This window comes from Populus nigra, chromosome 5 (genome assembly GCF_951802175.1).
Source record: "Populus nigra chromosome 5, ddPopNigr1.1, whole genome shotgun sequence".
NCBI classification, from domain to species: domain Eukaryota; kingdom Viridiplantae; phylum Streptophyta; class Magnoliopsida; order Malpighiales; family Salicaceae; genus Populus; species Populus nigra.
The window spans coordinates 217036-230862 of record NC_084856.1 but is presented as its reverse complement, the minus strand read 5'-3'; the positions used below and the strand labels follow the sequence as shown (position 1 = coordinate 230862).

The window sequence follows — 13827 nt, the reverse complement described above, 5'->3', positions numbered from 1 at the left end:
CCACTTGAATAACGACAATATTTAACTATGCAAAAAAATTCTAAAACATCCTTGTTATGTTATCTACCTATCATAGAGATATTCGACATGGGTACATGCAATTACGTTCATGGGCAAAATCCAACAGATTTATTTTTTTAATTTAATTTTGAATCAGATTAATAGTGTTTACATTTCAACTTGTTTTTTTATATGAAAAATTATTAAGTTAATGATTTTTTATCATTTTAACATTGTAATATTATATTAATATATTTTTAATTAAATATCATTTTTATAAAGAACATAAGCTAAATCAATGAATGAGATTAATTAAAATCTATTTTATTTCTCAGTATTATGAATAACTTGACTCTTAGTTATCCCAGCTCTTCCATGTAAAGTGAGACCGATCAATAATTGATCATGAACTCCCCTGGGCGATGAGCACGTGATAATATGCTCGTAAAACCTCATAATTGAAGGAAAAAAGGGGTCCCACAAATAGTTGCTTGCCTGGATCTCACGTGAGCCGGAGGGGCATGCATGAATCATGATCATGTCATGAATCAAGAAGCAGCACATCAATGATTACAGATGGCAGAAGCTCAGCCAGCCCAAAAGACACAGAGGGCAGCAAGCCAGCAACTGGCAGCTCCCTACCAAACAGTAACAGCAATAAGGTGGTCTCCCCCTCCATATTTTACCCCTGGCTTTTGCCACCAATTACGAAAATATTTCATTTTAATTTTTTAAAATATAATCTATATGGAATTAGCATGAAAAAAAATAACCACTACTCTGTATTTTTTTATTTTATTTTATCAACGAATATATATTTCTTCAGTTTATATATCAGACAATGAAACTAGTCTCTAATAATTTTGATAAACATGATAATAGCTGATATTAAACTCTTATCTTATATATAATGCTATCTTTGCCTATTACTTAGGGCAGCTTCCTAAAAAATAAAACAAGCAATTTAATTTTTATTTCTTAATCTTGCAGCTATAATTAAATGAAAAGCTAAAATCCAGATAAAAAATCATCCATGTATATTTATTAAAAAAACCCAAAAACATTAAAATAAATCATTTAAAGATTCATGATTTCACCTTCATAACTTTTTTCAATGGCTTTTCTCAGAAGAACAAAAAATATTAATATAAGATACATTAAAACACATATGGATTGTTAAAATAATGCATGCAAAAAATATATATTTATATAATTTAAAAACTATGTTAATAATTTGTCTCTTCCAAGTGACTTTTTTTTTATTAGAGATGTTTTTATTGTCATTCATCAGTTTTTTTAAATAAAAAAAATCGAACAATTTTTTCATATAAAATTTTTAAAAATTTAGTTTTAGAAAAAATAAATTTCTACCTAATAAGCATAAATTTCATGTTATGTTGATATTGAAAACGCGAAGGAATCAATAAAACTGCGGGGATAAAAACAATTATTATAACAAAATGTATATCAAGAAATTTTTTTATTGTGAATTATAGTAGTAATTTCACTTTTAATTTCTCATATTTTCATGAAACATTTCTTTTGCCTTTTTTTTCAGTGAATGGGTGGCGCTTGCACCATTAAGGAGGCGTGTGTGATGCTTCCTAGTGGCCAAATCTAGCTATTTGTCGCGTGTCCTCTTTCCACATGCAGTGGCACATGTAGACAAATAATGATTGGATTGCTGATGATGATTGATTATTTGTGTTTTCTTTTCTTTTCTCTCTCTTGACAACTAAAGTGAAGAATTACCCTATTTGTTTGTTGTTTGTTAAGTCATGCATGATTGCTAAACTCAAGCATCTTGGATCAGGCATGACTGTTAAACCCATACACCTTAGGTCTGGCATGGTTGGGAGACCTAAGATGCCTGGGTCTAGACCCGTGCGCCCGAGTCGAAAAAATTAAAAAATTAAAAAAGCATGATTGAACTGCAAAAACTTTAATTTTTTAGGCAATGTTTGTTTTTGTAGTCTAATCGTGCTACCAAAATTTATTTTTTTTTTTACTCAAGCGCCTTGGGTCTAGACCCGTGCGCCTGAGTCAAAAAAATTAAAAAATTTAAAAAGCATGACTGAACTACAAAAACAAACACTGCCTCATTCAAGCAGAATTTTTCATTTATATACAGTAGAACTTAACTGCAAAAAATTTTTTTTTTTTGCAATTTATTTTATAAATTTGTTATATTCAAATAGAAAAAAATGGAAACAAAATGTTGACTTCTAAGTGATTTATTTCAAATCTTTAAAAATAAACTTTTTTTTTAATGCATTGTGGATGAAAATATTAATTTTATGTTTCCGTCCAAGTGTTGGACAAATTTTTAAAAGGTTCATATTTTTTAAAAAATTTATGATGTTGTTGCATGATCTAATTGTCAAGGTTAAGCCAGAGGACTGAATTGTAAAACAAGGGTGACATGGGTGGCGCGTTCAAATTTATTTGTGAAGTACGTTTTTGTCCTCCATATTTGTTTGCTATGAGGTGACTGGTCCTTTGAATTTTTAACAATCTTATTTGGCACTAAACTTTATTTTCATCATTTTTTTGTCCTTAGTGGGTGAGAAGAGAGAGACAGGATAGCTGAAATCTGATCTAGAGAGAGAAAAATATCATTTCTTCGATTCTAACCACTAAAACATTAGATTTTTGTTCCAAATAGTTCTATATGATGGGAAAAGTTTGACTTAAGTGTTTTTTTACATTGAAAGTGCCTAAAAACCATATTTAAGACAGGAAAGAAATTGGTTTCCAGGTTGATTTTGGATTTTTGACCGGTTTTTTACACTTTTAAAGGTTAAAAAGGTTACTAGAATAATTTCTAGGTGTTTTGGGTTGAAAATGAGTTTTTAAAAGAAAAAACCACCTACCCCGATTTTCAGCCACTATGAAAAAAATGGTTTCCAAGTTGATTTTGGGTTTTTTTGAAAAATCAAGGTAGCTGGTTTTTTCTTTTAAAATCCTATTCTCAACCCAAAACACTTAGAAATCACTCTAATAATCTTTAACTAATCAGGTCGAGTTTGATAACTATGGTATTAGATTGATGTTTTATTCATTATTTTTTTAATATTTTTTTCTTGATTTTATTATTTAAAATTGAATTGGTTGAGGAATAATCTGGATGATTTATTTTATCTTTTTTGTTTTTTACATGGTTATCGTTGTTTCAAATACGTTTTTATTTTTAAATTGATTATTAATTTTGTTACCATATATTTTATCTTATAATTAAAACAAAATTTTACAAAAAAACAAATTAGTAAAGTCAACGGAGTCCAAGACACGATTCACTAGGGGACTAAGTTCAATCCAATATGTCATTGACCCATTAATTTTTATTGAAAAAGTTATCACCTTGAAATTATATCTGAAGTTAAGCCATGTTTTTAACAATTATCAAGATTGTATTTGAATTCATGAAATCAATTAATTTAATTTAGAACAACTCTGCACAATTTAGTTTGAAACTTGAGTTAGACAAATAGTTAAATTTGGAGATTTCAAAATAGACTTGTTAAGTTAGGTCGAATAAAACAATTAAAGATTTCTTCACACTCTTAACATATTTTTATATTTAAAAATATTTGTTCAGCATGCTGTGAAGCGTAGGCTAATAGATTAAACCTGGTATTATCGTCAGATTCAAGCATTCTAGATTTGTCATGGTTGTTAGATTCAAGTATCTTGGATCTAACAGAGAGTTAAGTGAAGATTTAAAAATTAATATGCTTAGAGGGTGTTTAAAAGTGTGGTAGCAGTTGCTTTTTAAAGTGTTTTTCATCTGAAAATACATCAAAATAATATATATTTTTTATTTTTTAGAAATTATTTTTGATATTAGCATATCAAAATGATCTGAAAACACTAAAAAAATATTAATTTGAAATAAAAAAATAAATTCTTTTAAAGTATTTTTTAAATATAAAAATATAAATTCTTAATTAAGTTTAAGAATATTTTTAAAATATTTTTTATACTTATAGTATTTTTTTAAAATTTATATTGATTTACGGCGAATCGCGGGAAAATATACTAGCTGCGTTTTATTTGATGCAAACAAGGAGAAGCTTCTTGTAACGCCAACGGGAGTCAACAGAGAAGTAAACAAAAGTTAGACACGTGTTAAGAACCACTCGTGTCATCTCTTGCTTGCCTTATAAAATTCTCCTGACACTCTCAATTTACGCTCACCACAGCCAATACACGCAGGCAGGCAGGCAGGCTTACAAGCTTATAGCAACACGCCCCGCCACTGCTCTCAGTCTCTTTCCATTTCAATTCAAGCAAAAAAAAAAAAAAAAAAAAAAAACACACAGAAGAAGCAATTCTCAGTTTAAATATCTCCGCGGGCATATCCGGATGGACACCCGCCGCCGTCCACCTAAACCTCGACGCTCAAACTCCTCTCAAGATGGTGGTGGTCACCATCTCCATCAGAAGCGACTTCCTCCTTCCATCGACAACAGCTCTCCATCACCGCCACCGAAAGCATCGGACGCGCTTCCCCTCCCTCTTTACCTAACAAACGCCATTTTTTTCACGCTTTTCTTCTCCGTAGCCTACTACCTCCTCTACCGTTGGCGTGACAAGATCCGTAACTCTACGCCACTCCATGTCGTTACTTTCCCCGAAATCGCCGCCATTATTTCCCTAATGGCTTCCTTTATTTACCTTTTAGGTTTTTTTGGAATCGATTTCGTTCAATCATTCATCACGCGCTCTTCTCATGACGCGTGGGAGTTAGAAGGTTCCGATAATCCTAATTTCCTCATCAACAAAGATCACCGTCTTGTTACTTGCCCTCCTCCCGCAAGTATCGATCCCATTCCCAAACTACCCAATCATGAGACAATAATTACACCTTTAGCCTCCGTAGAAGATGAAGAAATCGTAAAGTCCGTCACAGAAGGAACACTACCTTCTTATTCGCTTGAAACAAAGCTCGGTGATTGTAAACGAGCGGCTGTGATTCGACGGGAGGCGTTACAGAGGACGACAGGGAGGTCCTTAGAGGGTTTACCTATTGAAGGATTTGATTATGACTCGATTTTAGGACAGTGCTGCGAAATGCCGGTGGGATACGTACAGATCCCGGTGGGGATTGCCGGCCCTTTGTCGCTAAACGGGATGGAGTTTATGGTCCCAATGGCGACGACGGAGGGTTGTTTGGTCGCGAGTACGAACAGAGGGTGTAAGGCGATTTACGCTTCAGGTGGGGCTAGCAGTGTATTGTACGCAGATGGAATGACTAGAGCTCCTGTTGTTAGATTCGAGACGGCAAAACGAGCTTCAGAATTGAAGTTGTTCTTGGAGGATCCTGATAATTTTGATACTCTGTCCGTTGTTTTTAACAGGTCAGTTTTCATTGGATTCTCTTTTAAGTTGTCTATGTGCTTTAGATATTTTTGACGTTGATGGATGTCTACCAGTATCTATGGTGTTTAGGATTTTCGGATATTCTATGTAGTTGCTTTGTTTATTTAACAAGAAGATAAAGGGAAACTTGAGTTATGTAGATTGTAATGGAAGGAAAAGAAAAATTGAATTTCCATTTTTGACAACCACCTACTTTTTAACGATGTTTGCAGGTCAAGTAGGTTTGGGAGGCTTCAAGGAATTCAATGCGCTATGGCTGGGAAGAATCTTTATATCAGATTTAAATGCAGTACCGGGGATGCAATGGGGATGAACATGGTCTCCAAAGGGGTTCAGAATGTGCTTGATTTCCTTCAGGCTGATTTCCCTGACATGGAAGTTATTGGCCTCTCTGGTGATTTCCTCGTCTCTTCTTAACTACACGGATAAAGACTTCATTAGTTGGTTAAGTTGCCTTTGTCTTGCAGTTTTTCTTCATATACTCTCTGGTGTTGACATTGGTCAGCTATTTTTGATATTTTTTGTCGTTTAAGAGTATAAGAGTATTGCTTAGTGACCTTTTGTTTTAGCTTTTGCTTTTACTGGACATATGTGAGTCATAATTTTGCTGTCCCAAAATTATTGTTCTGGATCCCAGTCTTGTTGTTTTGAGTGTGAACATCTGTCTAGTTTACAGTCATCTTTTGAAAAAGTCGGGATAGGCTCTCCTTTTACCTCTTTTTTTCATTTCAGGGCCGAGTCATTATTTTCTTTTACACTCTTCATTTAAGGTTTAAGTGTCTCTTTGGTGTCCATAGAAGTTCATGGAGTTTATATGTTTCACAATTGGCTAGGTAATTATTGTTCGGACAAGAAACCTGCGGCTGTAAACTGGATTAGTGGACGTGGAAAATCTGTTGTTTGCGAGGCAATTATCAAGGAAGAGATAGTAAAGAAGGTGTTGAAAACGAGTGTGGCTTCCCTTGTGGAGCTCAACATGCTCAAGAATCTTGCTGGTTCTGCTATTGCTGGTGCTCTTGGTGGATTTAATGCTCATGCCAGCAATATTGTCTCTGCCGTCTTCATAGCCACTGGCCAGGATCCTGCACAGAATGTTGAGAGTTCTAACTGCATTACCATGATGGAAGCTGTCAATGATGGAAAGGATCTTCACATCTCTGTGACTATGCCTAGCATTGAGGTACTTAAACTATTAGTCTTTAAACAAGTGGATTTCTTTATGTAATGATTTAAACTATTAGAATTGAGTTTATTGAATTATTCGAACAATTATGATCCTTCATTATTGGAGTTTTTTATTTGGTAATTGGTGATTTAAGCTGACAGGATTTGTATTTCTATCAGGTGGGTACAGTTGGGGGTGGAACTCAACTTGCATCTCAGTCTGCTTGCCTGAACTTACTTGGTGTAAAGGGTGCAAGCAGAGAGGCAGCTGGCTCCAACTCAGTACTCTTGGCCAACATAGTGGCTGGTTCAGTTTTAGCTGGGGAGCTCTCTCTAATGGCTGCCATTGCACAAGGGCAACTTGTCAAGAGTCACATGAAATACAACAGGTCCAGCAAGGATATATCCACAGTTGCATCTTAGAGAGAAGGGAGTGGTCCATTGAAAGGGAAATAAAAGAGAAACAGCCTGAAAGATAGAAGATTGTGGAGGGGGGGGTGGGGGTCCAATGCTGTCGGTACCCATGTGAGATTTGATTAGATCGCACACAGTTGTAAAGCTGCTATTGTAAATATTAATAAGAGTGTTTGTTTTTGCTGCGGGATCGGTTTTATTTTCAAATTGATTTTTTTTTAATGTTTTTGTAGGTGTTAATATTAAAAATTAATTTTTAAAAATAAAAATATATTATCTTAATAAATTTACAAGAAAAAATAACTTTTGAGAATCAATATTTATTATAATTGCAATCACTACCGGAGGTGGGCGGGCGAGAGGGATGAGAAGATGGATGATCGTGCTCTGTGCTCTGTGCTCTGTGTCACACGGTACAAGCATGGCAGTATCTTCTGATGACGAGGAGGCGAAAGCTACTCCCCACCCCAATATTTGGTATATGCTCTGTTGCGAATGTTTAAGAACCATTTCCTCTCTATTCTTGGATGTTGATGGGAGGGGGGGAAATATATTACGTTTGGAGTTGGGGGGGGGGCCAGAGAGAGTTGTCTTTATGTCTTTCGTTATTTCCATTTTATTGCCCGACAGAGTGAGAGGGAGACCTTTTATAATATTAAATTGGAAAGTCATTCTGGTTCCCGTGGGGCTGGTTTGTTTGACAGTGTGGTTGCAGTTGCTTTTCAAATAGCTTTTCATGCCAAAATACATGTTAATGATGTTTTTTTATTTTTTAAAAATTATTTTTGACATCAGCACATCAAAATGATTTGAAAATACTAAAAATATATTAATTTGAAGTTAATAAAAAAATAAAAAATTTTTAAATTTTGTCAAAAGTGCTTTTGAAACGCAAAAACAAACAGGAAAGTTGCATTTTGTGGAATGTTTGTTCGGTCTGTCACGAATTATGGTCTGTACACGTAGCGATTATACTAAAAGGGCATGTGATTTTCCTGTACCCATATACACACACCTTACTATTCATTACATAATGAATAGTGGAGTGATGTTCATACTCTTGGCTAAAATATTTATTGACTTTCAACCGATAGTGTTTTGGAATCTTTTCACTCATTATTTTATTTTTATTTTTATTTTTTCATTCTTTATTGATTTGTTTCATGATGTTTATATATATTCATCATTTTAATGAACATTAAAATAATTAAAATACTCTTATTTGTAAAAAGTTTAATTGTTTCGGGTAGGTACATTTAGATATTTTTATTTTTCAATACACGGTATAATTACATATTTTCCCATATCAAAATGATCTAATTCATAGAAATCAGGGATATTAAGATCTTTTGATTTTTTTTATTGTAAGTTTGATTGAGAATAGTGATGCAATTTAATATTAAAATAATAGTTTTTAATTGAGATAAGTTAATGACATGTTCACATCACATACAAGCCAACTCCTAGTAGTAAATAATAATGATGATATTGACTTTAATAGTAATTGGTAATCATGATGATAATAATGATGATATTAATAATAATAGTAATCATAATTTTTGTTTTTATTTTTTTGAATTGTTATTTTTTTGAATTATTTTATATGATTAAATTTTTTTTTTCTTTCAATTCCATCATTTGATATTTAATTTATTAAAAAATTAAATTTTATATATATTTTTTAGATTGAACTCTTCAAGTGTAATGACTTATTATTGGTTTAAAAAGTTAAAATATTCTTTTTTTTTTAAAAAAAAAACCTTTATAATTTTCTTTGTGTTTTTATCATGTTGTTCGAGTCATATAATCTGAACCGCAGGTTTAATGAGATATTCTATATTAACTTAGTCTTAATTAGCATTATTATATATTTATCATGAACAATTTTATTTTTTAAAATCATTTTAAGACTTGGATATTATTTTTTATATAAAAAATTAGTTTAATCTTACGACGAGACGAAGTGCTGACACCGAGTTTAATAATGTCTCTTTGACATAACATTAGCACTTGTTGTTATTTGAAATACTTTTTAAATTACTGTTTATTCTGAAAAGTATTAAATTAATAGTTTGTTTTTATGTTATTTTAATGGGTTTAATGATTGATGATGGATGTAATTAAATCCTGTTCAAGGTTGATGTCAAGTCACCTTCACATTGTCATTTCGGAGGACATCTTTTGAGGTCTTTCTTTGTTTGATTGGTGTCCAATTTCAATGGAATTATAATAACCATGAATTGCGTTGAATTAAGATGCTTTCGTTGCTTGCTCTAGAACATGGATATTAGCTCAAAGAAATCCCAGAACTTAATTCCTTGGAACAGCGAGAACAAGCTGTGTCTCCATTGGACAAAAAAATTGTCTTGTAGTGACAAAAATAAGCACACGCACAGGCACTTGCTGTTAGTGCTGAGAGATATTTTGTGGTTGCTTAATGGACTTGCGTTTCAGTCCATGAACAAGTGCTAATCATCATAATTAATAACAACAGTTGCCTCTCAAGTTAGGTGGGAGTGGGAAAAAAAAAAGAAAGGTGTTAAGATCATTCCTCCTCCTTTTCTCCCTTCTCTATGCAATAATAAATACCAGCACAGTATTACTTAGGCAGTCAGTCAGGTCCGGTATGAATTGGAGCTAGCTCTCTGTGTTTGTCCCATGCATGCATGCATGCATGCATCTCCTCGATAAAAACATGGTAGCACAGTGATATCATCTGTGCCGAGGATCGATGTATAGTTGATAGCCACCACAACATGAGTTGAGTTGATTAAATTTGAAGCTTTAGAAATGTATGTGTCTTCTTGCCCATCCATCCCCTCTCCATCCATCCATCCATCCATCACACTCCGCTAGCTAGCTAGAAACACATGCATGGTTATGATTGTGGGATCAAGCTGAGCGCCAGGAAGATTAAAGTCCAATCATATAGATTTCATCGAGGATAAGGAATTTGAAATTTGCAGGAAAAATAAGTTAACACCCTCTTCTCTATCCTCTCATATTTCAAGGGGACGATCCAGCTTGAATATTGCCGCCTTCACAGCGAGAACGAACACGCCAATAGATAGATGGATAGATGGCCACAAACAATTTAAATGTGGATTTAATTTCCTTACACCCTGATTAAGATGCTAGCCTCTCAGAGTTTGGATTGCCTTACTCGTATCTAAAAGGATAGTCATTTAAAATATAAATAAAGGGAGAATGGCTTAAGGACCTTGGCAAATTGCTTCTTTTTTTAATGTTCTTTTAATATTTATAAAATAAAAAAAGTATTAAATTTAAAGAAAAAGAAACAAACTCAAAAAATAATAATTATAAAGCTTGTTATTTTGAAAATAAAATTTGATAGAAAAAAAACGAAAAAAAAAACATACATGTTAAAATAATAATAATACAAACTCGGCTCGGTCTGACTAGTTGATCGGGTCAGAATTTTAATTAATTTTTTAAAAATTTATTAAAAAAAATATAATTTTAACTTTAAAAAATTAAAACAATATCATATTCCAACTCAGAACATGAGCTTTGGATAAGATAATGGGTCATGCCAGGACTCATTACTACGGATATCATCACCATGATGATTCTTACGTAATCATGGATGAGTCTATGGAGAGGAAAGGAGGCACTGGCTCCCTTTGTTTATTTATTTTAATCTTTAAATTTATACATATCGAAGAGATCTTTAATTATATATTCAAGTAAAATTGAAAAATATTAATCCATGTAGCTTCTAAAAAATGAAATTGTACCTTAAGCTTTAATGGGTTGAAAACTATCTCAGACTCTGACTGTATGTGAGGTCATCAAAGCACCACGATTCTTCTGAAAGCACCTTAAAATAGAAATTTATCGAAAAGAAATTCTTACCAAATAATTTGTTTTTTTTTTCAAAAAAAGAAAGAAAGTAAGAAGTGGTCGTTCATCGCTCGGACGACGACCTGCCATGAGGCCAATGGGCTGTGGACTATGAGGCATGCCTAGTCCAGGGTGTTAAAAAGGTGGGCCGCCACAGCACTACAAGACAAACTAGACTTGGGCCTAAGGAAGGTGATGTGTCCACGATGATTGGGCATTTGCAAGTGTGCATATGTAACCGGACACGTAGCTGCTGCAAAGAATCTGACCGGCGGTGAAAGTCATTCGCGTTTACTTTACCGCAACTATCCGTGGGCGGGTATTGGGTAGTACTTGATTAGATTAGATCAGCTCAGCATTTCTATAAATCCTAAAACAGTTGAATTAGAAAGCAGTAAAAAACAAAAAACCCTAAATTGAAAGGAAAAAAAATGTCGAGCGGGTGGAGAAGAACAGTGGGGAATGTTAGGTCGTTTATAGGGAATTCATTGGGAGGGCTGAGAGGAGGAAGTAATGTAGCGTCGTGGATCGTTGCAGGAACTTTAGCTTACTATCTATGGATTAAGCCATCACAAGATCTTAAGCGACAACAAGAGGTTTGCTTCGCTACCTCTTTTCATCTCACAAAATTCAATACTACTAGTATTACTCGATTGATTTCACTTTTACTATTGGATTGACTTGTCTCGGCAGGAAAGGGCAGCACTTGCCAGTTCTGATCCTTATCGTTACATTGAGAAGCGGAAACCAATTCCTGATCCACAGGTCTTTCTTGTAATCTTTTTTTTTTCTTTTGCTATGATTGAATCATGGATTGGAATTGGGTGAATTGTGTGCAGGAAACTGGATTGATATACGGAAAGAAGAATAGAACAAACAAATCAGAGGAATAATTTGCTATAAAAATCGCATGCTTATATTACTTGTAAGTTAGATTTGTTTAGTTACTGTTTTATTAATAGTAAATCTTATTTTCCCCCCCTGCAAGTTGCAATAAGAAATGGAAACTTAAGTTTGTTTGTTGAGAACCTAAATAATTATTATGTCTATTATGTTAGCATTGTGAAATTTCCAATTAAATTGTAACATACTCGAATTTGTTTCTCCCCCATATAGGTTATTTTTCAGACTGTCAATGATTTGGATAAGATGTTACGTGATTCATCCGGTTTCGTTGAAGGATTGCATCATGTAGTGTGATGTCAAAACAAGAAGTACTGAAGCTTGAATGGGTTTACTTTAGTTTGTTTTAGTTTGACAGTTTGTCCTGCTACTGAAATAAAGTTGGGAGAGAAATATTTAATGCTGGAAATTAGTTAAAAATGATCGGGTTGATTTGACCTTTGTCTAGCATTGGTCAAGTTACTTTAGAAGATTGTGCTTGGATGAGCTTTAGGTCCAATGTTTCTCTAGTTATATAACGTAGAGCTATCTCTTGAATCCAAATCGAGAGCTATGAACTATTTTGATCCCCATGACATCTTTATCTACCGTGCTCAATGAGATATGCCTGTTGTTGGAGGCTACGAACTCCCATAAGCTGTGCATTCCATGTGGACATGACTTCTAAGATTTTGTGTGCTAATAAATTCCTTTTATGTTGCCATTTTTAACCAGAAATGTGGTTCTAGCTACTGCTTGTAGCGTAAGTAGTGACCCATCCTTGGCTGCCTTTTTTAATTTCACCTTCTAATCGTGTGCTTGGTAATCTGCTTGAAAGTGTTTTTCGTTCTAAAAAGCATCAGTTTTTTTAGAGTTTTTTTTATGGTTTTGACATCCTTTTATCTGAACCATCAAAAAGCTCAAAAACAAAAAGCTTAGATGGTTACTTTTTCAACCCAAATTTACTTTGACAAGCACCTGAACCCGCAATACCAAACAATGTTTAAATAATTGTCTCGTGATCTAAGCTGATGAGCATGCATTAGCCTTTAAGCTTCAGGTTGACTTGAGATTTTGGTTGATTTTAGTAGACATGGGAGTTAGGATAGCTTCATGGTCTAGTGGCAAGGTTGCTGAAAACTAGAGAAGGTTCTTGAGGGTGTTGCCGCAAGTATGGTTTATGCTTGGAGGAGAAAAAAAAAGAAGTCAAAATGGTGTTGATGTGCCATATAGAGGGCCATAAGGAGGAAGCTTGTGCATCGTTGTGGTTTGGAACTGTACATTCAGAGGCCAGATAAAATGGATGAAAACCATGTCATGCAGTGAATTTCTAGAAGGCAGTTTTTCCGTCACTACGATCAAAGGACAGGTTAGAATGTAGAGCAGAGGGAGATGGAGATGGAGAAGGATGCTGTCAAATTGGTGTTACATGCAACACTAGTCTATAATGAATGTATCTCTAGTCACATCTCTATTCATCTATTGTTGTAGTTATATGCTTTATTTTCCCTAAACTGAAATGTGCAACTGTTTACCTAACCCAATCCTCTAAGGTGCTGTGGAAGTCCCTTTTCTTTTCAATAATCTTTCGAAGACAGTGCAAGCTAGCCTTCAACTAGGAACAAACACAAATGCAACAATCATCGCCTATGTTTTGAAATTTCGGTTGTGCAGGTTACGAGTATATCGGCTCGTTAGCCTGTAGGCGGTCTTTAAGGTTATGGGCCAGGCACGACTCCATATAGAACTTGTGCAAATGGTGGTGTCAATGTTGATTAGTGTCATGTATCAAATGTTTAAACTCGGACACTGCCATTCTTGTTTTCTTTCAGAACCTCAATCAAATGTTTTTCTAGCTGATGTTGCTCCTGTAAAATCCAAAACAAGCAGGTTTGGTCTACTCCATGTCAAATAAAGTCTTGTGAATAGGTAAAAGCTCCGCTCAAAAAAACAGAAACAAGTAAAAACCGAAAGGTCTGGACCAGAGAAGGGTAACATTGGGCCAATGGCTGAAAAAAAGAGAAGAAAATAGGAGGGAGAAAGGTTTAAAGAGAGAAACAGAGGGTCGATCCATGGTAGTAGATGGTTTGATTATGTTCAACTTGCTAGGGGGTTTCATAT

The 13827-nt window shown here is 34.1% G+C and overlaps 2 protein-coding genes across 3 annotated transcripts; both read left to right on the top strand.

The window, feature by feature from the left end:
• The first annotated feature begins 4181 nt into the window (after positions 1 to 4181).
• On the top strand, positions 4182 to 7167 carry LOC133694789 (3-hydroxy-3-methylglutaryl-coenzyme A reductase 1-like). Its single transcript, XM_062116484.1, has 4 exons — positions 4182 to 5360; positions 5595 to 5776; positions 6216 to 6562; positions 6727 to 7167. The coding sequence occupies exons 1-4, from the start codon at positions 4366 to 4368 to the stop codon at positions 6967 to 6969; spliced, it is 1767 nt and encodes a 588-aa protein (XP_061972468.1). The 5' UTR covers positions 4182 to 4365; the 3' UTR covers positions 6970 to 7167.
• Positions 7168 to 11070: 3903 nt separating this feature from the next.
• Positions 11071 to 13220, top strand: LOC133693776 (uncharacterized). Of its 2 annotated transcripts, none has more exons than XM_062115089.1 (4): positions 11071 to 11420; positions 11518 to 11589; positions 11664 to 11749; positions 12798 to 13220. In XM_062115089.1, exons 1-3 carry the CDS (start codon positions 11256 to 11258, stop codon positions 11715 to 11717), a joined length of 291 nt encoding a protein of 96 aa, XP_061971073.1. In that variant the 5' UTR covers positions 11071 to 11255; the 3' UTR covers positions 11718 to 11749; positions 12798 to 13220. The 2 variants fall into 2 exon arrangements, with proteins under 2 accessions (XP_061971073.1, XP_061971072.1); XM_062115088.1 differs by lacking the exon at positions 12798 to 13220 and adding an exon at positions 11941 to 12363 and having other exon boundaries at positions 11072 to 11420.
• Positions 13221 to 13827: the final 607 nt, after the last annotated feature.

Excerpts from the sequence above, each read along its gene's own strand:
- LOC133694789 (XM_062116484.1), top strand. The coding sequence starts at position 4,366 with ATGGACACCCGCCGCCGTCCACCTAAACCTCGACGCTCAAACTCCTCT. Across the intron at positions 5,361-5,594 it reads CTGTCCGTTGTTTTTAACAG|GTCAAGTAGGTTTGGGAGGC; the intron begins GTCAGTTTTCAT and ends CGATGTTTGCAG. Across the intron at positions 5,777-6,215 it reads GGAAGTTATTGGCCTCTCTG|GTAATTATTGTTCGGACAAG; the intron begins GTGATTTCCTCG and ends ACAATTGGCTAG.
- LOC133693776 (XM_062115089.1), top strand. The coding sequence starts at position 11,256 with ATGTCGAGCGGGTGGAGAAGAACAGTGGGGAATGTTAGGTCGTTTATA. Across the intron at positions 11,421-11,517 it reads ATCTTAAGCGACAACAAGAG|GAAAGGGCAGCACTTGCCAG; the intron begins GTTTGCTTCGCT and ends TTGTCTCGGCAG. Across the intron at positions 11,590-11,663 it reads AACCAATTCCTGATCCACAG|GAAACTGGATTGATATACGG; the intron begins GTCTTTCTTGTA and ends AATTGTGTGCAG.